The 23,758-nt window shown below is 43.6% G+C and overlaps 1 protein-coding gene across 1 annotated transcript; it reads left to right on the top strand.

Moving 5' to 3' along the window:
* Window positions 1-3,069: 3,069 nt before the first annotated feature.
* Window positions 3,070-22,469, top strand: ZFP3 (ZFP3 zinc finger protein). The gene is made up of 2 exons (XM_003416868.4): window positions 3,070-4,594; window positions 17,573-22,469. Exon 2 carries the CDS (start codon window positions 17,581-17,583, stop codon window positions 19,087-19,089), a length of 1,509 nt encoding a protein of 502 aa, XP_003416916.1. The 5' UTR covers window positions 3,070-4,594; window positions 17,573-17,580; the 3' UTR covers window positions 19,090-22,469.
* The last annotated feature ends 1,289 nt before the right edge of the window (window positions 22,470-23,758 follow it).

The raw sequence follows: 23,758 nt of genomic DNA, 5'->3' as shown, positions 1-23,758 counted from the left end.
TGCTAGATATATAATTCTTGGTTGAAAGTTTTTTTTCCCCAGCACCTTAAATATGTTGTCCCTCTGCCTTCTGGCCTCCATGGCTTCTGATGAGAAATCAGCTATTAATTGTATTGAGGGTCCCTTGTATGTGATGGTGAGTCTCTTCGCTTTTACTGCTTTCGAGATGCTCTCTTTGTCATTCACTTTCTACAATTTGATTATAATGTGTCTTGGTATGGACCTCTGAGTTTATCCTGCTTGGAGTTTGTTGAGTTTCTTGGATGTGTAGACTTATGTCTTTCATCAAATATGGGAAGTTTCTTCAATATTTCTTCAAATATCCTGTCTGCACCTTTTTCTGTTTCCTTCTGGGACTCAATGTATATTTTGGTCTGCTTTATGTTGTTCCACAGGTCCCTGTTAACTTTTCTTCATTCTTTTTCTTTCTGCTACTCAGGCAGGAATTGTTCTATCTTCAAGTTCACTGATTTATTCTTCTGCCTGGTCAAATCTGCTGTGGAAACACTCTTGTGAACTTTTAATTTCAGTTATTGTACTTTTCAGTTCTTTTTCATAATTGCTATTTCTTTCCTGATATTCTTATTTTGTTCATACTTTGTTTTCCTGGTTTCTTTTCCCCATGTTTTCCTTTACCTTTTTGAGCATATTTAAGACAGTTGATTTAAAGTGTTTGTCTAATAAGTCCAATGTCTGAGTTTCCTCAGGAATAATTTCTGTAAAATTATTATTTGTTCCTTTGAATGGGCCACAGTTTGCTTTTTTCTATGCCTTGTGATTTTTTTGTTGAAAACTGGGTATTTGAATATTATACTGTGGTAACTCTGGAAATCAGATTTTCTCCCTTCCCCAGGGTTTGCTGTTCTTGATTGTTGAAGGCTTTAGTCATCTGTTTGATTAGTGAGTTTTCCAAACTATTCTCACAAAGGTTGTATTCCTTGTCATGTATAGCCACTGAAGTCTGTTTCTTAGCTTGTGTTCAGTGTTTTGATAGAGATTTCCTTGAATACCAGGGGCTAAAAACAAACTCACAAGAAAACAAAAACATAAAAACAGCTCTCCCAGTCTTTTCAGATTGAGTTTGTACTGTGGCTCTCCTTTAACACTTAGTCAAATGATTTACAACTCTGCCTCAGCCTTCACTTCATGCTGGTACTGAGTCTAGAGGTCAGCCAGTGGTGAACACACAGAGTCCTCTCATGTATTTTCTGAATATGTGTCCTGTCCTGGGCATACTTGTGGATTTCTAAATTCTCCAGTATACACAGGCACTTTTGAGTGCTCTAATTTTCCCAAAAAACTCTCTCCCTGGGTTTTCCTTCCAGGTTTTAAACAATCTATTGTATGTCTCAATAGTAATCTTTTGCACCAGGTGGCTGCAAATTTTCCATTCACCTTACAATGCTTTCGAGCAATGTCTGCTGCTTTTCCATCCTGAGCGGGCTCCGAATTAGATGAAACAGAGATAAGCTATTCTATCAGTCCTTTGGGTAACCTCTAGAGAGGTTAAAACAGAAAAACACAATGATTTGCAAACAAGCTCTGCTCTGCTCCCTCCAATACCAAGGATCAGGGTCTCACACTGGGAACACAGGGCTGCCATCTTCAAGGTTGCTGCAGAGCCACGGAGAGGGTGGGACAAGGGCAAGTAAAATGCTATAGAGCTTTTCTTCCAATTTTAAGTTTCTTTTTTCTTGATTCAGTGTTCATTTGGTTGCTGTAATCCTTTGGCTGTTTTCCAGGATTCTGAAAAAGTTGATTCTGACAGATTCTACTTGTTTTTTGACGTTTCTGTGGAGGAATGGGTGCTTGCAGCTGCCTACTCCGCTATTTTGTTGACATCACTCCCCACAATATGTCTTTTATATTCCGTGTATCTGTTCCTGTGGGAACTCAGGTGGGGAGGCCAAGGTTTCTACCTGCTATTATTTCAAGAGGAGCAAAACTTCTCAGACTTACCTATAAAACTCAATTCTGTGGATGTCCAGAACCAGTTACCAGATGGCAAACATCAGCCCCTACCCAGTCATACACACTTTCTCACTTTGGAAATTGGAATAGTATTTGGACCATATGCTGTGGTCTTCTTCCATCCGTAATTCCCATCGCTCTGGATGGCCCCTAAGTTGGCTAGTATGATAAAGCAGATGGTGGGGCAGGGGAGAAGCCAGGAGGAGACAACTTATCCCTTTACTATCTAATCCACATACAAGGGCTGATCAAATGCACTGTCAATACCTAGACCAGTGATTGTCAAACTTTAGTGCACATGAGTACCCCCAAAGGGCTTATTAAAACACTGATTGATAGGCTCCATCCCCAGAGCTTCTGATTCAGGAGATCTGGGTGAGGCCTGAGAATTTTCATTCTTCCCCAGATGATGCTGATGCTGCTAGTTCAGAAACTACACTTGGAGAACCCATGACCGAGGCTGTTGGTTTTTAACTTTGGCTACATGTTAAAATCACCTGGAAAGTCTAAAAAAGAAAAAAAAAATATCCTACAGTTAGGTCATATCTCAGACCAATTTCAACAGAATCTATGTGGGCGGCATTAGACATCAGTATTTTTAATGATCCCCAGGTGATTCCAACATGCTACCAAGGTTGAGAACCACTGATATAGCCTCTTGACGCAGAAGCCTCTTAATGTAAGTATAGTGGATAAAAATCAGTGGCACCAAATGTCTTTTACCCTTGGTTCTGAGGCAGGATACTCTTGAAGTCTGGGTATCTTTCCTTGGGATGAATGTAGCTGGCAATGACTGTGATGGTAATTGACTCCTCTTGGACCATGGCTTGCACAAACGTTTGAGCAGAGTAAAGAAAGTTGAAACGATAATCATGGAAAATGGTAGACAAGCTGTTTACAGAAACAGAAAATGGTTTCTAAGCAGTAGTGAAAAACCTCTGTGAGGTAAAGACCATGGATTTATCCTGAAGCTCTTCTGGAAAATGTATGGTTCTTTCCACTAGCTGTTAGCAGCCTGGGCAAGGAAATTGAACATCTGGATGGATCCAAAGTTAACAAACTTCTCAGGCAGTTGCAGACAGTAAGGCAAGGAAGTTAAGGAAATTGGTAAGAGTGGCTAAAGTGATGAACTCTGGAGACTAGGGCCTAATTCCAATGACAAACAAAAGAGAACGTGTTCCTTTCTGCTGAATTGTGTACTGGATATACACACAACATCCCCTTCTGAGGGGAGTTACTCCCTTCCCTGTTCCTCAGGGTTATAGTGGGACAGACACAGAAGCCGGCCCTCACCATTGGGGCAGACAGGTGATGCAGGCTTGAGTAATCATACCACCCCTTTCCTTTGAATACAAGGATTGGTCCAGGGATATGCACACGACCCAAACAGGGCCAATCATAGTTCTTCCCTGCGATCGATACATGAGAGGGGTGCTGTAGTTTGAGAGAACATTAGATAGGATGGACGGCCTCTCCAAAGCAGTGACATTTAAACTGAAACTAGAATAAGAAGAAGCTTGCTGTGCAAAGAGGAAGGGCAGAGGAAGTAACAAGTACAAACGTTTTGAGGCAAGAATGGCTAAGCTTATTGAAGGGAGATAAGGTCAGTGTAAAGTGCTGTTCCCATTGCTGAACCGCTCTCCTCACTCTTGTTAGCTGCCTTTCAGTTGGCCCTAACTGAAGGTGACTCCATGCACGACGGACTGTTGTGATCCATAGCGTTTTTGGAAAGCAGACCGCCAGGCATTTCTTCCAAGTCTATTTGAGTCTGGCAGCGCCACTGGAACTTGTTCAGCATCACAGGGACACACAAGCCGCCAGTGACTGAAGGGTGGTGGATTTGCTTGAGGCGCACTGACCGAAAATCCGGGGCTCCCGCATGGAAGGTGAGAATTCTACCGTTTAACCACCACTGCCCTCCCCTCACTCTTAACCTAAGGAATTCCTGCTCGCACCTCAGACTTCAGCTCGCATGTCACTCCCTCAAGTAAGGCCTCCCAGATGGCAGGGCATGTCTCCCTCCGCCTGCAGCAGATGACAGGCTTGCTTCTAGGGTCTAGGTGTCTGTGTTTACCAGACCCACGGAGGTCGGCAAAAGGTGTGACGGGACAAGAAGATGTGGACTGAGGGCACGAAGGGGGTCGCACAAACCTCCTTGCGGGAAAGCGAAGGCGCCTTCTGACTCCTGGACCCCAAAGCAGCGCGTTGAGAGCGACGCCAGCGCGCAGAGCGGCCGCTCACGGTACGGAAGTGCATCCCCGGAGCCCCTCTAGGAAATCCGGAGGACCCGGCTTGTCAGTGATCCTGGGGCTGAAGCGGACAGGGCACGGCGCACAGGACATTCCAGGGAGCCGACTCGGTAGGAGGAGGCTAGGTGGGGCTCGTGTCGGGGCGGGAATCCGCAAACAGCAACGCCGGAAAAAGTGAGGGGGTGTTGGCAGGATCGACCACCTGTTCCTCAGCGGCGTGCGGCACCGCTTGATTGGCTGAGAGCCCCCCGGGTACCGGAAGTGGCCGATGCCCGTCGCCCGTGACACCGAGACAACAGCCGCGGGCTCGGAGAGAGCGGGCGGAGCGGCGCCAGGAGCCCGAGCGGACTGAGCGTGGGGCGATACGGCCTGCGGTGAGCTCTCCTGCCGTCCCGGCCCGGGGGGAGGAGGGCGTTGGACTCCCGACTCCCCGGCCCGCGAGCGGAGTGTAAACCCCACATTTAGATCCGTTCCTGAGCCGAGCGCGCCGTGTGACCTTGGACTTCATGGTTCCCAGGCCACCATTTCCCCACCTGCACACAGAGGGTGTGGGGCCTGCACGTTGCCAGGGCCTGTCCCAGCTCTGGTTCTTTGCCTGGCAGCCGCAGAAGCGGGGGACAGCCCGTTCCTCGGTCCTGACTTGGGGGCCGATGTGAGCTGTAGTTTCTCAGACAGTCCATCCTCAGGTGACTCACGGGGACTTAATGGCGGGGCACTGTCAAAACTTAGGGCCCCAGTGGCAGGTTGTGCCCTGTTCTGATTTATGAGGGTTAGGTATGTAAATGAGACAAGTTTGAACACTGTTGATAGAGAGCCCTCTTGATTGCGGGAACGGGGCGCGGGGGAGCGGGAGGAAAGGAGGATAACATCATTAAATATCATCCAAATGGGGAGAAGGAACTTATTTTTACAAATAGTTATTGACACCAGCTATGTGTCAGAGAACGCCCTAGGTTCTTTAGATACCAAGATGATTGAAATCTCCAGTTAGTCATCAAGGGTATTACAGACTAGTTGCATAGATAAGACATTTACACAAATTAACAAACATTTGCTAGGTAGTGGGAATACCACATCATCCTTGCTCACAGTCTAAAGAAGAAAACAGACAAGAAAATAAACTGTAGCAGCATAGTGGGGGTTCGTACAAGGTGACAGAGCTGTCTCTGTCTTAGGGGCTGGAGTCAGGGAAGAAAATAGAGGTGTCCATGCTTGAGGTGAGTCCTGTAGATGTTTGTTAAGTGCACAAGATGCGGAATAGTATTTCAGGAAGTGGGAATAACCTGTTCTCAAAGGCAGAGACGCTTTAAAGAATAGGGAGTATTTGAACTGCAGGCAGCTGAGTGTGACTACAGCTTCTTACAGTCATTGGAGATTGTAGGACAGGTGATGGACAAGGGAGACATGGGCCTAACTTGGAGGGCAACAGGAACCATGTTAAGAAGTTTTTATTCTGTAGGTCTTGGGGAGCAATAAACAGGAAGTGACGTGATAACTATTATACAAAGAGATGAGAGAAGGGCCAGTGAAATCCTGGTTCAAAGGACCGAGAACTTCCTTCCTTCCTGCAGATATTAGTGGAGACTTTGGGAGGATGTAATCTTTGTACTAAATATTGAGTGTTTGGTAGGATCTGGTCTTTCAGAGTTAGGGGAAAGCGTTTGTATCTGTTAGGATGAAAATGCTTTAGTCTGTAAGTAACAACCCAACTCAAGCTGGCTTAAAAATATGCAAGGGTTTAAGCTCACATAGCTAGGAGTCAAGAGGTATAGCAGTTTCAGGACTAACTTAATCTAGTGTCTCTGGCTCCATTTCCTCTCGATTTTCTTAGCTTTTCCTGCCTTCATCCATAAGCTGCTAGTGAGATGGCAGCAGCAGTTCCAGGCAACAATATACAGAGGAAGTCTTTTCCCGTGGCTCTCTCAGGATGCAGTAGACTATTCCCAGAAGCTCTCAACAAACTTCCTTAGAATATCATTGACCCAGATGAAGTCATGTCTATTCCTGAACCAATCCCTGCTGTTTCTCAACCAGTCACTTAACAAGAGTTGTTGTTAGGTGCTGTTGATTTGGTTCCAACTCATAGTGACCCTATGTACAACAGAATGAAACACCGTCCAGTCCTGTACCATCCTCACGATCACTGCTATTCTTGAGCCCATTGTTGCAGTCACTGTGTCAGTCCATCTTGTTGAGGGTCTTCCTCTTTTTCATTGACCCTCTACCAAGCATGATGTCCTCCAACAGGGACTGATCCCTCCTGATAAAATGTCCATTTACAAGGGGATGGTATTAATTTGACTCAATAGGGGCTCACTTCTGGAGCTCTTGAGTGAGGTCAGATCTCTTGCAAACAGAGCAAGGCCTCTGTAAACTTTTTTGCTCAAATACCCCACAGAGTAATTTTGAAAGCTTTGTATCTCTGTACACATCGGTAAGCTCCAAAATGTCTCATCATTTTTCATCATAAGGTTGAATAGTTTCAATGGATGTTATATATTTTGACATTTCAAAATAAAATTTTCAGGTTTTCATGAGTTTAGTTTTGAAGAGTAACCTCATCACAATTTCCTGGATACTTTCTCTTGGTTCTGTGTGTTCATCACATTCTACTCCTTTCTGTACTCTTCATCTGTTAGCAACCACTGTATACACACGCGCACGGGCACACAGACTTCATTTACCTCCCTATCTCACTCAGTCATCTCAACTATGTCCTGGCCAACATCTTCAGGTCCTCACTCCTTCAGTCTTCCACATATCTTCCCAGAGTCCCAGCCTGCTTTGGGTCTGCCAAACATGCTGTTGGAGAAAGCCAGGAAACCATGCCGATATGCCGATAGGCTCATCTTCTCATACTTGTCTCATAAGGAGATTGCAAGGATTAAACAAGAGAAATTCCATAAATCGCTTAGCACAGAACACATAGGAAGTGCTCAGCATGACTCCTCACAGTAAAACATCCGTGCATCTTCACTTATCTTCTCTCCTTTCTTATCTATCCCAACCTTGCACATGCTACACTGAAGTCAAAATGTTCTTCTCTCTTTTCCTTTTTTTCCGTCTTCTGAACTTTCTGGCCTCAGAGGCTTTGGTTACCCATTCTTCGTTTAGAATACTGTAGTGCCACAGTCTTCAAGCTGGAGTATGTGGAGGAGGCACACAAACACTTTCTGAAATATTCATGGGTACCCAGATTGTTGAATGGAAATCGATTTCCTGATGCTTGACTTCAGTTTGTATCCTTGCCTACAATTTAACTGCTTGAGAATGGGCCTGTGGCCTGTAGGTCTCTTCTTACCTCCTCTTCCACAATTGCTCTTTTCCTCCTTTACAAAAGAAGACAGACTTCTCACCCACCCCATCTTAGTTTTACTATGTACATCATCATAGGGTGAAATTGTCCCAACAAAGGGACAATTTGTTGGAGTCCCAATCTTTGCTTTCAACAAAATTTAAAGAAGACCCAATCAGACTATCAGATCGTAGATCATTTATTAATATTTTTACTACAAATCACAATGTGATTTTTGGCATATGGCTCAGATAATATCAAAGAAATAAATGATATTGCTATCACAAGGGATCGCTGTAAATGCTGATTCAGGCAGTTTGAGCAAACTCGGGTCCAGTCAGAATGGCTAGAGTTAGGCTAGCATAACAAATGTGATTTTTAACTCAGAAAAGGGTATGTAGTCAATTGTATTATATCTGTCCTGTGTGTTCTCCGAAGTCTAGGATAAGAGGGGCAATCAAGATGGAGGGTAGAAAGAAAGAAGTCTGAGCAAGAATTACGATGTTTCTAGAGTCCTGGTGCTTGATCTGCTTGTAGACCAGAGGGAGGATGGAGATGGACCAACCAGATTGAGAGTGTGGTAACTGCAGACATTAAGACTGACTAACACAGTGGTTTCCAGACCTGATTGGGCATCAGAATCACCTACGGACTTGTTAAAAATGACCTTACCCCGGGGGTTCTGATTCTGAGAGATCTGAGTTGGGACCTGGAAATTGTTATTTTAAACAAACTTTCCAGTTGATTCTTATGCAGCTAGCTTAGACCCAGGCCAAGAACCATTATTTAAGAATCACTAATCTAAATAGATTTTCCTGCTGTGATTGCAGGCCTACCAAAGAATTTTTAGAGCTTTTTTTTTTTGATTGATTTTCATCCAGCCAGTGTGTTTGTTTTGAAGTTTTATTTGTAATTGTTAATTAACAGGACTTTCTGGTTTATACATCAGTATTTTGTGACTGAGGCTTTCTGAGCTTGCTCTCCTAAGGCGCATTGAAAAAACAAATCCACAACACTGGGCAAGCCAATACAACTTGACCAAGGCAAGGTCATGGAAGCTTCATAGACGTATCCAAACTCCATAAGGGACTGAATTACTGGGCTGAGAGCTGGGGACCATGATCGCAGGGGACATCTAGCTCAATTGGCAAAAGTTTATAAAGAAAATGTTCAATATCCTACTTTGGTGAGTAGCGTCTGGGGTCTTAAAAGCTTGTGAGTGGCCAGCTAAGATACTCCACTGGTCTCACCCCATCTGGAGCAAGGGAGAATGAAGAAAACCATAGATACAAGGGAAAGATTAGTCCAAAGGACTAGTGGACCACAACTACCACAGCCTTCGCCAGACTGAGTCCAACACAACTAGATGGTGCCTCGCTACCACCACCAACTGCTCTGACAGGGATGACAGTAGAGGGTCCTGGACAGAACTGGAGAAAAATGTGGAACAAAATTCTAACTTACAAGAAAAGATCAGACTTACTGGTCTGGCAGAGACTGGAGAAACCCTGAGAGTATGGCCCCCAGACACCCTTTTAACTCAGTACTGAAGTCACTTCTGAGGCTCACCCTTCAGTCGGAGATTAGACAGGCCCGTAAAACAAAACAGGACTAAATGGACACAACAACCCAGGGACAAGGATGAGAAGGCAGGAGGGGATAGGAAAGCTAACAGTGGGGAACCCAAGGTCAAGAAGGAGAGAGTGTTGACACATCATGGGATTGGCAACCAATGTCACAAAACAATATGTGTATTGTTTAATGAGAGACTCATTGCTCTGTAAACCTTCATCTAAAGCACGCATGCACACACACACACACACACACACACACACACACACACAAAACTAAACAAATCCCGGTCTGCAAAGCTGAGGAGACTCTATTCTGAACAATGGTGACCCAGTAGAAGTCTGCTGCTTGTCCCCAAACTGAAGACCAAGAATGGTCAACCTCTCCTCCTCTGTTTTATCTCTCTCCAGAAATAGCTAATTTCAGATTTAGAAAAGTGAATAAGTGAGAGACAGATAGGAAATTGTGGCTGAGAGTTTGCATTTAAGCAACGAAAAGTGGAGTGTTTTCATAGGAGGGCGAGGTCTAAGATATGGCTGGGCCTTTGGGAAAATGAACCAAATGAAGATTAGCTTTGACTTGTCTATGAGGAGATACCTATAAATGATATTCAACAAATGACATTTAATATTGTGTCACTGGCAAATAAATGCAAAGGAAAGGAATGGGAATGATTAGAAGCAGCCAGACTTAGTTGGGAAAGACTTTCTGTACTTGAGTTTTGAACCAGATTTTCTATTGTATCTTGTTTTGCTGCGGACAAATGATTTTCCATAAGGTGTGGTGCAAACGTAGGTTCTGTGAAGGCTGACTTTGTAAAGATGGATACGAAGCAACTGTAAGAGAGAAGATAGATAGGAAACAACTATAGGGACATGAGAATGAAAAGGAAAGGCCAGAGGAAGTTGGAAGTAAACTTGTTCTTAGATGGGTATTAGAGAGAAATTCATTTAAAACAGTACTTCCGAACTCAGATAGTACCATACATAAAGATAACAGCCGAATTCTCTAACGTGGATACATATTATCTATAATTAAAAAAAATTTCAATAAAAAGGAGAAATCCGGGTTTTTAAATTTGCTGGTGCTACCAGAATTCAGTGGGGTGCCCTCTCTTCCTCCATGGGAAAATTAGCGAAGGTGCTAAGGGGGGAAAGTCGAAGATTCAAACCCGCCTTGAAGGGTAGCATGAAGAGCTTCCAAGAATAGGAGATCAGGTTTCTTTCAGATGTCAGGGGTTGTGATGGTTAAGATTGTATGTCAGCTTGGCTGCGCCATGATTCTCAGTGTTTATATATAATCACTCCCATGATGGGATCTGCTGTGAGTAGCCAATCAGTTGAAAGGGAATTTCCTTGGGTGTGTGGCCTGCATCTGAATATAAGAGGACGGTTCTGGCTTTTGCCCGTGCTGGATCCTGCAGCTGGCTCCTGTTCGTCTGATCTCCGGTTCGTGGGACTTGAGCTAGCAGCTTACGAGCCAATCTTGTTGATCTTCACAGATTGTGAGCAAGAGCCCCGCTCTCTGACCTGCCGATTTTGGGTTCGCCAGCCCCTGCGGCTACATGAATCAGGAGAAGCCTCTATCCTGGTCCGTGGACTTGGGACGTTCTAGCTTCTAGCCTCTACAAATCGCATGAACTGTTTCCTTGATACAAATCTCTCTCTATATATACTTATATGCTTTACTGGTTTTGCTTCTCTAGAGAACCCAGCCTAAGACAAGGGAGGAGAGCATTACTGATGGGTGACTAGAGAGACCACAGGGTAGGATGATGGTAGTTACCAACGCCCTGTGAATGTCTGGAGGCTGAGCAGAGAAAAGGGGCAGTAAAAGGTCACCCACTTCCCTCTCTCCTCACCACTTGACTCGAATCCCTCCTGCATCTCAGGGTCTTCATTTCTTCACTAATTTCATCTTTCCTTCCTCTCAATCTCTGCTTGCTACTCAGACCATCCCTTCTAATATAACATGTTCAAATCTCTCCCATTGGAGAATATCCTTCCTTGACCCAGTAGCACACTTGCTCTACTGTCCATCTTGGTCCCCTCTTTTCATCCAGTTTCTTTTTTTTTTTTTTGAAAGATGCAGCAAATTCATTATTCAGTTCACTGTCACCTGGCTTCTGCTTCCACCATTCCATGGAATCTGTTTTCATCATGGTCATCTGTGAGCATCTAATTGTCTGAGGAGACATTTTCCAGTTCCTATCTTACTGGATCTCTTAAGTGCATTTGACACTGTTGTTAATTCCCTTTGTCACTGTCCCAGTGACTTCAGTGACACTGTATTCTGGTTCTCTTACTACGGTAACCACTCTTCTTGGCAGGCTTCTCTTCCTCAACCCACCCCTTTATTATCAGTCAGAGCCCCAGTGGGAAACAGATAGCTCACTCAAGCTAGACAATTTGAGGAGGGTTTATTTAGAGAGGGCTTAACTATAAATTATAAAGGTATAGGTAAGATATTGAGGAACCTGGGGCTGACAACAGTTGAATGGTCCCACCCCTGGGCCTGAAGGGGCAAGAGGTAAGAGAGGTTACTGGGATCCAGACAGTGAGAAGATTAGGTAGAATAGACTCCTTGAGAGGAGTAATGACCTTTTATCAAGGGATACCACCAACCCAAGCAACCTCATAGGAAGGAAGTAGGAGAATAAATACCCTCACCCTACTGTCCTCCTTACTTCCAATCTGCTGGGGCTCCACATTGGTGGAATGTACCTAGAAGCCAGAGAGCCTTTTGATGTATGCTATACAGGTTAGTCTTTTGGGGCAGAGAGCAGGGTGGAGAAAAGTAGAGAGAAAGTCTGGAAGGGGAAATCTGTATGCCTAGTACTGAGGAGCTTGAGACCCATATGTTTTGGAGATTCCTTGATAACCTCTATGATATTCTGTCCAAAATAGCTCATCCATCACCTTCCATCCCAAACTAGCTTTTCGTCCAGTATTCCCAATCTCATTTGGTGGCACTGCCATCCATCCGGCTACCACCCCTCAAAAGAAGACTTGGGCACCATCTTTGGCTCCTCCCTCTTCTTTATACCTTTATTCAGTAAGTCACCAAGCCTTGCTGAATTTGACCTTGTAAATATTCTTCCGGTTAGTCTCTCCCTCCTTATCCCCAATGTTGCCCTAATCAGATCTCATCACCACTTGCCTTGATGATTGCATCGGCCTCCTGACTGATCTTCCTGCTTTCTAGTTAGCTACTAGGTACTTTCTAGGTTAGCTACTAAATGGCCACCAGTGCACGTCTACCCAAAATGCTAATGTGAACGTGAACCATGTCACTTCTTGGCTTAAAAACCCATGACTCTCTTGTTTACAGGATGAAGTCTCATAACTGCCCATTCCCCCTTGAGAATCATCTTCCACATTAACACTTTTACTGATGAGAGCATTGTATTCCTCAGAGTGTTGTAGTGTACAAATACACTGCCCTAGGCAAAGGGCCACATCAATATTAGCTCCAGGTTGCTTACTACCTGGACAGAGGCCAGGCTTATTCTCCCACTTCTGTGATGGGGACAGCTAGATCTCTGGGGCCATTGTATCAGCTAGGAGTAGGTTTGGCTGCATATAATAGAAAAACATAATGGCTTAAGCAAGGTAGAAGCTTATTTCATTTTTAGACAAAAGAAATCTAGAGGCAGGATTTCCAGGGCTGGTATGGCAGCTCCATGGAGTCATCAGGGACTCAGGTTCCTTCTAGCTATGATTCCCAGCCCTAGGGTATGCTGGTGCACCCAAGGCCCAAGATGGAGCTCCAACCTCAGGCACGAGAATGGAAGAAGAGAGTGAAGAAATGCATCCACTCACCCGTAAGGAGCTATGATTCCCAGCCCTAGGGTATGCTGGTGCACCCAAGGCCCAAGATGGAGCTCCAGCCTCAGGCACGAGAATGGAAGAAGAGAGTGAAGAAATGCATCCACTCACCCCTAAGGAGCCTTCCCAGAAGTGTGTTCATTTGCATCTCACTGTCTCATTGGCCAGAACTTGGTCACATGGCCAAACCTAGCTGCAAAAAAAGTTAACTAGGCTTATTGCCACACTAAAGACGTTCATTTTTCTGTTGCTGAGGAGGTAGGGAAAAATGGATATTTGGGATAGTCAACTAGAAATTTTTTCTGTAGTATTACAGAAGTTTTAAAAAGTTACAGGTTTTAAGATCCATAAAAGTATTAAGAAAATTCTATAAAGGAGCTGATTACAAAATTAGTAGGTAAAAATGAACAGCATTGCTATATGTATAAATAATAACCAGTAAGAAAATATGGTAAGAAAAACTCACACTAAATGAAAAGACATATGGAGACATGATGGATATAAAAACAACATCAGGATAATTTTGGAAATTTTATAATGTTATTCTAAAATTTACTTGAAAAATGTGAGGATAGGATAGATATGAAAAAGAAGACTAATGAGAGATAACTTTATCAGATATTAAAAATTTTAGTTTGGTATTAGACAAGGAATAGGCAGATCAATAGAAGTGAATGGAATTTAGAAATTGATGAAATATATATGAACATTAAGACTATGGTATGGGTAGCATTTCAAGTCAGTAGGGAAAAGAATTATTCAGTAAATGGCATAGATAAAATCCACTAACCGTCTGGAGAAAAATAATGCTAGAACCTTACTTCATCCAAAGCCAAGGGGTAGTTACTTCTGTGCTAATTGTAGCTAAGTCACACTAACCTTTTGAATGGGTAAGGTCTACATATACTATCCCTGATCTGTAGAGCTAGTGAGTACCACAGGACTGGACTAACAGTAGCTCCTCTATGTCTTAGTTATCTAGGGCTGCTGTTATATAACAGAAATACCATAAGTGGGTGGGTGGCTTTAACAAAGAGATACTTTCTCACAGTTTAGGAGGCTGGATGTCTGAATTCAGAGTGCTGGCTCTAGGGGAAGGCTTTCTCTTTCTGTCAGCTCTGGAGGAAGGTCCTTGTTTCTTCAGCATCTGTTTCTTGGTTCCTTGGAGATCTCCGTGTGTCTTGGCATCTGTCTCCTCCTCTCTACTTGCTTGCTTGCTTGTTTAATCTCTTTTATAACTGAAAAGAGACTAACTAACCTAAAAAAGACAACCCATTCCCAAGTGGTATTATAACCACAGGCATAGAGGTTAGAATTTACAACACATGTTTTTCAGGGACACAATTCAGTCCATAACATTCCACCCTTTGGCCCCCCAAAATTCATGTCCTTGCCACATGCAAAACATATTCACCCCATCACATCAACCCAAAAGTCTTAAATCAACTCTAAATCCAAAATCTCGTCTTCCAAATCATCTAAATCAAATATAGGTGAGACATTAGGCATATTCCTTCTTGGGGCAAAATTTCTTTTCATCTATGAACCTGTGAAATCTAGACAAGTTTTCTGTTTATGAAGTGTAATGGTGGAACAGGCACAAGGTAGAGATTTCCATTAAAAATGGGAGAAATTGGAGGAAAAGAAAGGATCACAGATACCAACCAAGTCCAAAATCTAGATGAACAAATTACACAAGGTCTCAAGGCTTGAAAATAATCTTCTGTTCTCTGAGACCATCTGGGCAATGGCCCTGCGCTCCAGACTCTGGGTGTTGGCCATACTCTCTGGATTCTGGGTGGAGGTCCCTTGGCCCTGGGCTTCAGCTCTGCCTTCCAGGCTTACTGGGACAGCAACTCTGCTCTTGGCTTTGGGTACCCCATTCTCCTAGTCTACCCGAGTGGTGACTGTACCCTCTTGGCCCTGGCAGGCTCCATTCTTCTGCCCTTTGGGCGTGGCAGCTCTGCCCCCTGAGCTTTGGGTGGTGGCTGCATCCCCCTGGCACACCTCAATGGCAGCCCCACATTCCAGCAACCCTACACTCTGGAACCGAGTTGGTGAAGATCTGACTCTTTGAAACCTTGGAGGCTGTGGCCCCATCCTTTGAAATCCAGGAGGCTGTGTCCCCACCCTTTGAAACTGAGAAGGCTCTGCTTCCTGTGCTTCTTCCAACAGTTCTGCTGATCTCCGAGCTGCTCCAGGGATAGTCCTTTTCTTTTCTTGGAGGACAACAGATGTAGCTCCTTTGGCCTGTTCCCGGCCTGTAGAATTCCAAGAGGCAGACAACATTCTCTACTTTCATCCTTTTCTGTCCCCTCAGTCTAAGCTGATGGGTTTTCTGCTGTGGTAGTTGGTTGGATCCATCGGTCACAGGCTTAAGCTCTTTAACAAAAGATTATATAGCCACATCCTTGGTGAAAATCCTAGGACACATGTCCTTAGTTTGTACAGCAGAATTTTCTAAACCTTTAAGTTTTGTTTTCATTTTGCACAGTTCATTTTTAAGTCCATCTCTTTCCTCTCACATTTTACTATAAGCAGTAAGGAGAAACCACATAGCCTCTTTAAAATCTTGCATAGAAATCTCCTCAGCCAGATATCCTAGTTCATCACTTACGAGTTCTACCTTACACCAAACATTTGAACATAATTGAGGCAAGTTCTTTGCCACTGCATAAAAAGCATCACCATTCCTCCATTGTCCAATCACGTGTTCATCATTTTCTTTTAAAGCCTCAACACAAGCACATTTAACATCCACATTTCTAGCAACATTCTGTTGCTGGTGCCATATGTGTTCTCTAAGACGATGGAGACTTTCTTTAGAGCTTTCTTCACTTCCTTCTGAGCCCTCTCCAGAACTGCCTTTGAGATCATAATTGGAGATCAACCTCTTCAAGGCAATCTAGGCTTTTACTATTAAAAAAAATTTACTATTAGGTACCTTAAAACTCTTCCAAAACCACTTCCGCATTTTAGGTATTTGTTAGAGGAGCATCCCCAATTCTCGATACCAGATTCTGTCTTAGTTATCTAGTGCTGCTATAACAGAAGTACTGCAAGTGGATGGCTTTAACCAACATATTTATTTTCTCACAGCTTTTTAGGAGGCTAGAAGTCTGAATTCAGGGCATCAGCTTCAGGGGAAGGCTTTCTCTGTCAGCTCTGGAGGAAAGTCCTTGTCTCTTCAGCTACTGCTTCCTGGTTCCTTAGAGATCTGTGAGTGTCTTGGCATCTCTCTTACCTCATCTGTGCTTCTAGCTTGTGTTTAATCTCTTTTATATTTCAAAGGAGGTTGACTCAAGATATATCCTTCACTAATCCTGCCTCATTAACATAACAAAACAATCCATTCCCAAATGGGATTATAACCACAGGCATAGAGGTTAGGATTTACAACACGTATTTTTGGGGGATACATTTCAATCCATAACACTTTTTGGATTGAATTGTGTTGCCCCAAAATACCTGTCAACTTTGCTAGGCCACGATTCCCAGTATTGTGTGACTGTCCACCATTTTGTCGCTTGATGTCATTTTCCCATGTGTTGTAAATCCTACCTCTATGATGTTAATGAGGCAGGATTAGAGGCAGTTATGTTAATGGGACAGGACTCAATCTACAAGATTCTTAAGTCAATCTCTTTTGAGATATAAAAGAGAAGCAAGCAGAGAGACAGGGGAACCTCATACCACCAAGAAAGCAGTACCGGGAGCAGAGCAAGTCCTATGGACCCAAGGTTCCTGCATTGAGAGGCTCCTAAACCAGGGGAAGATTGATGACAAGGACCTTCTTCCAGAGCTGACAGGGAGAGAAAGCCTTGCCCTGGAGCTAGTGCCCTGAATTCAGCTTGTAGCCTACTAAGCTGAGAGAATAAACTTCTGTTTGTTGAAACCATCCAGCTAGGGTATTTCAGTTATAGCAACACTAGATAACTAAGACATACTCTGTAAACCCAAAAGTTATTTCTTTTAACTTGGCAGGTTTTTTTTAGTTGCAATAAAATTTACACAGCAAAACACACACCAATTCAACAATTTCCACATGTACAATTCAGTAGCATTGATCACATTCAAGTTTTGCTACCAGTCTCACTGTCCTTTTTCAAATTATTCTACCGTCATTCGTATAAACTCTCTACCCTCTAAGCAAAACCTCTCCTGCTCCCTCTCCCTCCTACTCCTATATTTTTGCTTATTTCGTATAAGCGAGATCATATAGTATTTGTCCTTTTGTGACTGACTTATTTCACTTAGCATAATGTGACTTGCCAGTCTCCCAACCTTTTCCATATGCCCATCTATTACTATGGCTACTGTTTTCCCTAAGCGTTTTCCTTACCAACCTCAGGATCCACCTCAACTCACTGTTAATTTTATGGAACTTTTATCGGCATCCCCTTGTAGCATCTGCTTTCTACTTCTCTCCTTAACTCTCTTCTCTCATCATTTCTCCCATCCTTTTTAGTCAGCATCTGCTCTTTGGTCAGCATGTGCACCATAATCCAAAATCTCTTCTCTTCAACAGCATCCTATCGTTTCATCAGGTACTTAGGGTATTTTTGAGTGGTGTCATAACTGTCAAAGTACCATACTCTAGGCATTAGCTTCATTTAAATATGACAGCCACTTTACATACTTCCCTTCTCTCATTTCAGATTTTGAGATGGGGACTCAGAACAAGGTGATTCCCAAGGAAGAAATTTCTGAAGAATATGAACCACATGGGGCAATATTAGAAAGACTTCCAAAGGTGGTTTACCAGGGTCATACGTTTGGCACAGCATGTGAAGAACACATGCTGGAGGGACATTCGAGAGAGTCCACAGAAGAAATTGTGGAGCAGCTATCTCCTCAAGAGAGAGACTTTGTATCAGAGTTGATTATCTTTAAGAAATCACCCTCAAGTGAGAAAGACCAGGAGTGTAATGAAAGTGAGAGAGGCTGCAGTCCCAGCCCAAATCTAGTTACACATCAGGGAGATACGACAGTAGAGGGAGTTAGTACATTTGTTTCCTCTGGTCGAAATTTCATAGAGAATTCAGAACCTAACAAAACCCAGAAGAATTCTGTGGGAGAAAAGCCTCATATGTGTAAAGAATGTGGGAAAGCCTTTAATCAGAACTCCCATCTTATCCAGCACATGAGAGTTCACAGTGGAGAGAAACCTTTTGAATGCAAAGAATGTGGAAAGACATTTGGAACTAACTCAAGCCTTCGAAGACACCTGAGAATTCATGCTGGAGAGAAACCCTTTGCTTGTAATGAGTGTGGAAAGGCCTTCATTCAGAGTTCACATCTCATCCATCATCATAGAATTCATACTGGAGAGAGACCATATAAATGTGAAGAATGTGGCAAAGCCTTCAGTCAGAATTCAGCCCTTATTCTACATCAGAGAATCCACACTGGAGAGAAACCATATGAATGTAATGAATGTGGGAAGACCTTTAGGGTTAGCTCACAGCTTATTCAGCATCAGAGAATTCATACTGAAGAAAGATATCATGAATGCAGTGAGTGTGGCAAAGCCTTCAAGCATAGCTCAGGCCTTATTAGACACCAGAAAATTCATACTGGAGAGAAACCATATCTGTGCAATGAATGTGGGAAAGGCTTTGGTCAGAGTTCTGAACTTATCCGGCATCAAAGGATTCATACAGGAGACAAGCCCTATGAGTGTAATGAATGTGGGAAAACTTTTGGTCAGAACTCAGAAATTATTAGACATATTAGAATTCATACTGGTGAGAAGCCTTATGTATGTAAGGAATGTGGGAAGGCCTTCAGGGGCAACTCAGAACTTCTTAGACATGAGAGAATTCACACAGGAGAGAAACCCTATGAATGCTTTGAGTGTGGAAAGGCTTTCAGACGGACTTCTCACCTTGTTGTCCATCAGAGAATTCATACTGGAGAGAAACCCCATCAGTGTAATGAATGTGCAAGAACGTTTTGGGATAACTCTGAGCTGCTTCTCCATCAGAAAATCCATATTGGAGAGAAGCCTTATGAGTGTAATGAGTGTGAGAAAACATTCAGCCAGCATTCCCAACTTATCATACATCAGAGAATTCACACTGGAGAGAAGCCTTACGAGTGCCAAGAATGTCAGAAGACATTTAGTCGGAGCTCTCACCTCCTCAGACATCAAAGCGTTCACTGTATGGAATGATCTACAAAATGGGAAAGATTTCTGGGGAAACACTTCAAACTACTAATTTGTTCACAGTCTGTACCCCAGGTTTTCAGAATGAGAACATTCTCAAGAATCTCTTCTGTCCTTCCACTGATTTTGATCTAAACAGTTGGTTGAAAAGGATGAGGCGCTTTTATGAACTATTCATTGAGAAGTTTCAATGTACTGAATTTAATCATAAAAGCTGTTTCAGGCCTTAATTCTCCTCCTCTCTCCCATTTTCACTCCCTTCCTCCTCCTTCCCCAGTGGAGTATATAACATTAGCGGTCTGTACCAGCCATCTAGCCTAAATCGTCACTTCTCAGGAAAAATGGGGAATATGATTCCGCCACTTCCTAAGAATGACAAAGTTGACTCACTGAATGTTATTCCCTGAAATGTTAGAAAGTCATGGCCTAGAAGACACATCTTATGCTTCTATTCACTTTGTAGCATTGGATAGTGTAGTAAGCTTTTATTAGCCTCAAAACCTTCCAACCATGCTATCAAGTTCCTTTAGAAGATGTCAGCATTAATGAAGAAGCAGGAATCTTGGCCCATTTTACATCTCCTGGCGGGTTCCCTCATTCATTCGAAGATGGCAGATGAAGGAAACTCACAGGCAATTGACAGGATTGTAAGTGAAGGCCCTTAAAATTCAGAGGGGCTTATTAGACAAGGCCAGGGGATAAATACATGATCTCAGACTCCTCAGCAGTGGGCAGAAACAGTTCCTTAGCAGCCGTTCCCCACTTCAGGGCTGCCCAGACTGACTGCACCCAAGAACCCTGCTGCATTGATTTTTGGCCCCAGGTCCTGCCACTGCTGACAGATCCCATGTCGGGATGTAGCAGAGAAGACTGTGCAGCTTCACCTTCTCCAGGTACCTGGGTACAATGATGAGCCCGTTCACCAGAGTGACCAGGGCCTGGCCTTGCCAAAGCACTTAAGCTCTCATAACCTGGACCCCACTGCTGTAGGCCCTGGTTGATGATAGGCCAGGATGTGACAGCCCCTTCTCCATTTGCCCATTGACTTTGGAATTCTCTTCAACATCTCTACATGATTTTTCTGTTTTCCTATGTGTTATTTCTCCTTTGAGGCAACACATCCTTGATTTTTCACGCGTCCGCATTTCTGAGGCAGTGGGTAGTAGTGGGAATTGCACTAATGGATTCAAGGAGGCCTGGGGTCTGGCCTTAGAGCTACATCTTGATTAGGCACTTCATCTGTCTGGTCCCTAATTTTCTTAGCTGTAGAATGAGACTTGAACTTAATGATCTCTGAAGTTTCAACCAGGCCAATAATTTCTTGATTTAAAAAAAAAAAATCTAACATTATGTATCTTCAGTGTTCTGTAGTCTGTTACACTAATGCTGATCACTAATAATTTATTGAGTGTTTACTGATGCCAGGCACAGTGCCACTTTATATGCATTAGGTTTTTTCATAGCATCTCTATGAGGAGGGCACTCTTTTAAACAGCTTTATTGGGGTTTAATTTACATACCATAAAATTCACCTGTTTTAAATATTCAACTGAATGTTTTTTAGCTGATGTACAGAGTTGTGCCACCACCAATGATGTGGTTGCCCATTTAAAAGGTAAGGAAGCTGAAGCAGGGACAGGGTGGGGATGTTCAGTAACTTACTTGTGATCACAGAGCTGGTAAGTGCTAGAGCCCAGACTCCACCCCTGGTCTATGCTCTTAACTGCTATGCTGTGCTGTGGATACCAGGATTTATTGCAAAGCTTATGTGAAATGTTTTGAAAATATTTTGATTAGTTATGACTAAACACTACTGGATTTCAGTCATGTCTTGGAAACATAACTAGGCACAGCTAAAATCCATAAAAATCCATAAAGTGGGTTTATTCCTTACTTCAATATAGGTGTTCCCCAGGTTCATACCCGTGGTTTGAAACAGGGCTGTACAAATGAACAATTGACTGCATACTGTTTCCACATCCTTACAGGTTCTCCTGCCTCTAGCAGTCACACCCTTAGCGGGGAAAGTTCTTTGACTTACCTCTTACTTTAGGGTGATTGGAGCCCTGGTGACGCTGTGGTTAAGAGCTTGGGTGCTAACCAAAAGTTCGAATCCACCACTCACTCCCTGGAAATCCTATGGGGCGGTTCTTCTGTGTCCTGTGGGGCACTATGAGTTAGAAATCGACTCATGGGCAACGAGTTTGTTTTTCTGTTTTGGTTTTAGGATGATTACGCGTGAGTTTGTGCCCTGCCATAACTTCCTCACTTCTTGAAGCCTGGGTGTCACCTATCCCTTTAACTTCTGGTTCCTGTGTTTGCATATTTTTACATATTCACCCCTTGCCAACCCTGATATAGAATGCGGCATCTCCTCAGGCTCCCTTCAAAGAGCCCACTCCCACAAACAACCATGAATAATTTAGATCTGACTCCAGCTGCTGTGTAAGAGGTGGAGAAGGGGGTTCACATTGTATATCCTGTACACTTTATTCTCAGAAGTCTCTTGTTGACCAAACCGCCACCGATGGTTTTTCTTTGTCCTCCCCATCACAGGCCTCAGCCACCTCCGCTCCTTTTTTCTTGCCAGGTATCCATCCCTCAGCTCAATTACATTCTTAACCCCTCACTGCTCAGCAAAACAAAAAACCCTTTAACAATCCACTCATTCAAACGTTGTCATCTGCCATTGAGTTGGTTCTTGGTTCCCATTCATAGCCACCCTAGAGGACAGAGTAGAATTAGGAGGCAATTTAGTGACTTTTATTGTATTTGCGAATGAGGGTCTCGTATCACATATCTCGAGAAGAATCTCCCATGGTATATACAGTTCTTTCTCAAGAGTAATTCTTAGATATACTGGAAACCTGGGTGGTGTAGTGGTTAAGAGCTACGGCTGCTAACCAAAAGGCCCTTGGAAACTCTGTGGGGCAGTTCTACTCTGTCCTATAGGGTCGCTATGAGTTGGAATCTACTCGATGGCTGTGGGTTTGGTTTGGTTTTTTGGTTTTAGGTACACTGCACACACATATCCTGTCACCTTGTTTCCTATCTTCTTCCACCTCTCACCCAGTTATCTCAGGAAGATTTTCCTTGTTTTTGTCACCTCCCTCTTCATTTTGTTTGGGAGCCAAAATCTGATCGTAATTTTGACTGGTAGGTATAATTTTCTGGAAGTAGAGTTCTATCAGGGGAAAGAAAAGATACAACTTTTCTTAATTTTAGACCCATTTAAAAAATCAGGCCCCACAATCTCAAAGTCCTACTGAAATACCCAGAAATACCCTTCAGATTGATTTGCGACTATGCTCACATACCTCTGCTTTCCCTAATTAAGCAATTTTACTGGTACACTAAAACTTTTAATAAAGCGTTTCTTTACAGTTTTACTGAGTTGATGTCTTTCCAATGTTTATTATCCCAAACTACATGATGTTTCATTATAGTCTTAATATGGCATATGCCAGTTTCATCTTCACTCTGTAAATTTCACTCTTACCCAATTACCCCAACATGCTGTGCTCTGTTAACCTCTGGTTTTCTATAAGCTGTGCCCTCTGCCTTTCTATTTGGGGAGATCCTTTATCCTTCATAGCAGGACAAGCGTTGACCAATTTTGTTGCACTTCCCCTGAATTCCTTAAACCAATGTTTTTCTCAGATCAGGGTCCAGGATTTTTCTGGAGGTGTCTGTGAATTCTAAGAACTATTTCTATGTTTATATCTATTTGCCATCTGCGTCAAGTTGGTTCCTACTCATGGTAACCTCATGTGTGTCGGAGTAGAACTATGCTCCATGTGGTTCTTAATGGCTGATTTTTCACAAGTAGGTCGCCAGGCCTTTGTTCCGAGGTACAAAGTGGGTGGGTATGCCAGTGGGTGGACTCAAACCTACATTTTGCTTAGCAGCAGAGCGTGTTAACCATCTGCACCACCCAGGGACTGACTGACTCTACACACACACAGAAGATTATACTTTTTCATGAGAAACAAGTTAACCTAACATATTCTGGGTCATCTGGGTGAATTATTTTTTTAATCACCTTACTGAGATTTCTCAGCTGGTGTTAATTTGTCCACGACTCTACTTACTCCACGGTCTCCTACGTGACCCCTGACCTAAGGCAGGGTCCTGGATCAGATCTACCCAGTAAAATGTGCATGCAGTTTCAGGAAATTCGTGGACCATCTGAAACCCATCCACGGACATGCACGTTTCTTAAAGCAAACTTTTTACCTTAAAGAAAAAAAAAAACTTCCGCAATAACCCCCCTCACCGCATCCCTCAGCTTTTGGGATGAGGCTGTGTCAGAACGACCTGCGTGGGTGTTCCCCTGGGAAGGGGCGGGAGCTGAAGCCTCGGGAAAAGCCCGTGCAAACGGGGCGGCCGCAGTAGTACCTAAACGGGAGATAAAGCAGGAAAGGGAGCTTCAGGAATGCAGGCCCGTACACGTTCGCTAGCCACTGCTGAGCGCCTACGACGTGGCAGGACCGGTGCTAGGCGCCGGGGTTTGCGCTAAGAGGTATTTGGGGACTTCAACAACAGTCTAGTGGCGGTTAGCGCCGCGGGGCAGGAGAGTCCTCCGTGCTCCGATCTGCAGGGGAATCGGCCCGCGTCCGGCTCTCCCCAGGCTCTGAGAGCTGGGAGGGGTGCACGGAAGGAAGCCTGGTGGCGA

Source organism: Loxodonta africana, chromosome 18 (genome assembly GCF_030014295.1).
Source record: "Loxodonta africana isolate mLoxAfr1 chromosome 18, mLoxAfr1.hap2, whole genome shotgun sequence".
In the NCBI taxonomy this organism is placed as follows: Eukaryota; Metazoa; Chordata; class Mammalia; order Proboscidea; family Elephantidae; genus Loxodonta; species Loxodonta africana.
This window is presented reverse-complemented; position numbering and strand designations above follow the sequence as displayed.

Bases quoted from the DNA above. Each gene is read 5' to 3' on its own strand.
- ZFP3 (XM_003416868.4), top strand. From the start codon at position 17,581: ATGGGGACTCAGAACAAGGTGATTCCCAAGGAAGAAATTTCTGAAGAA.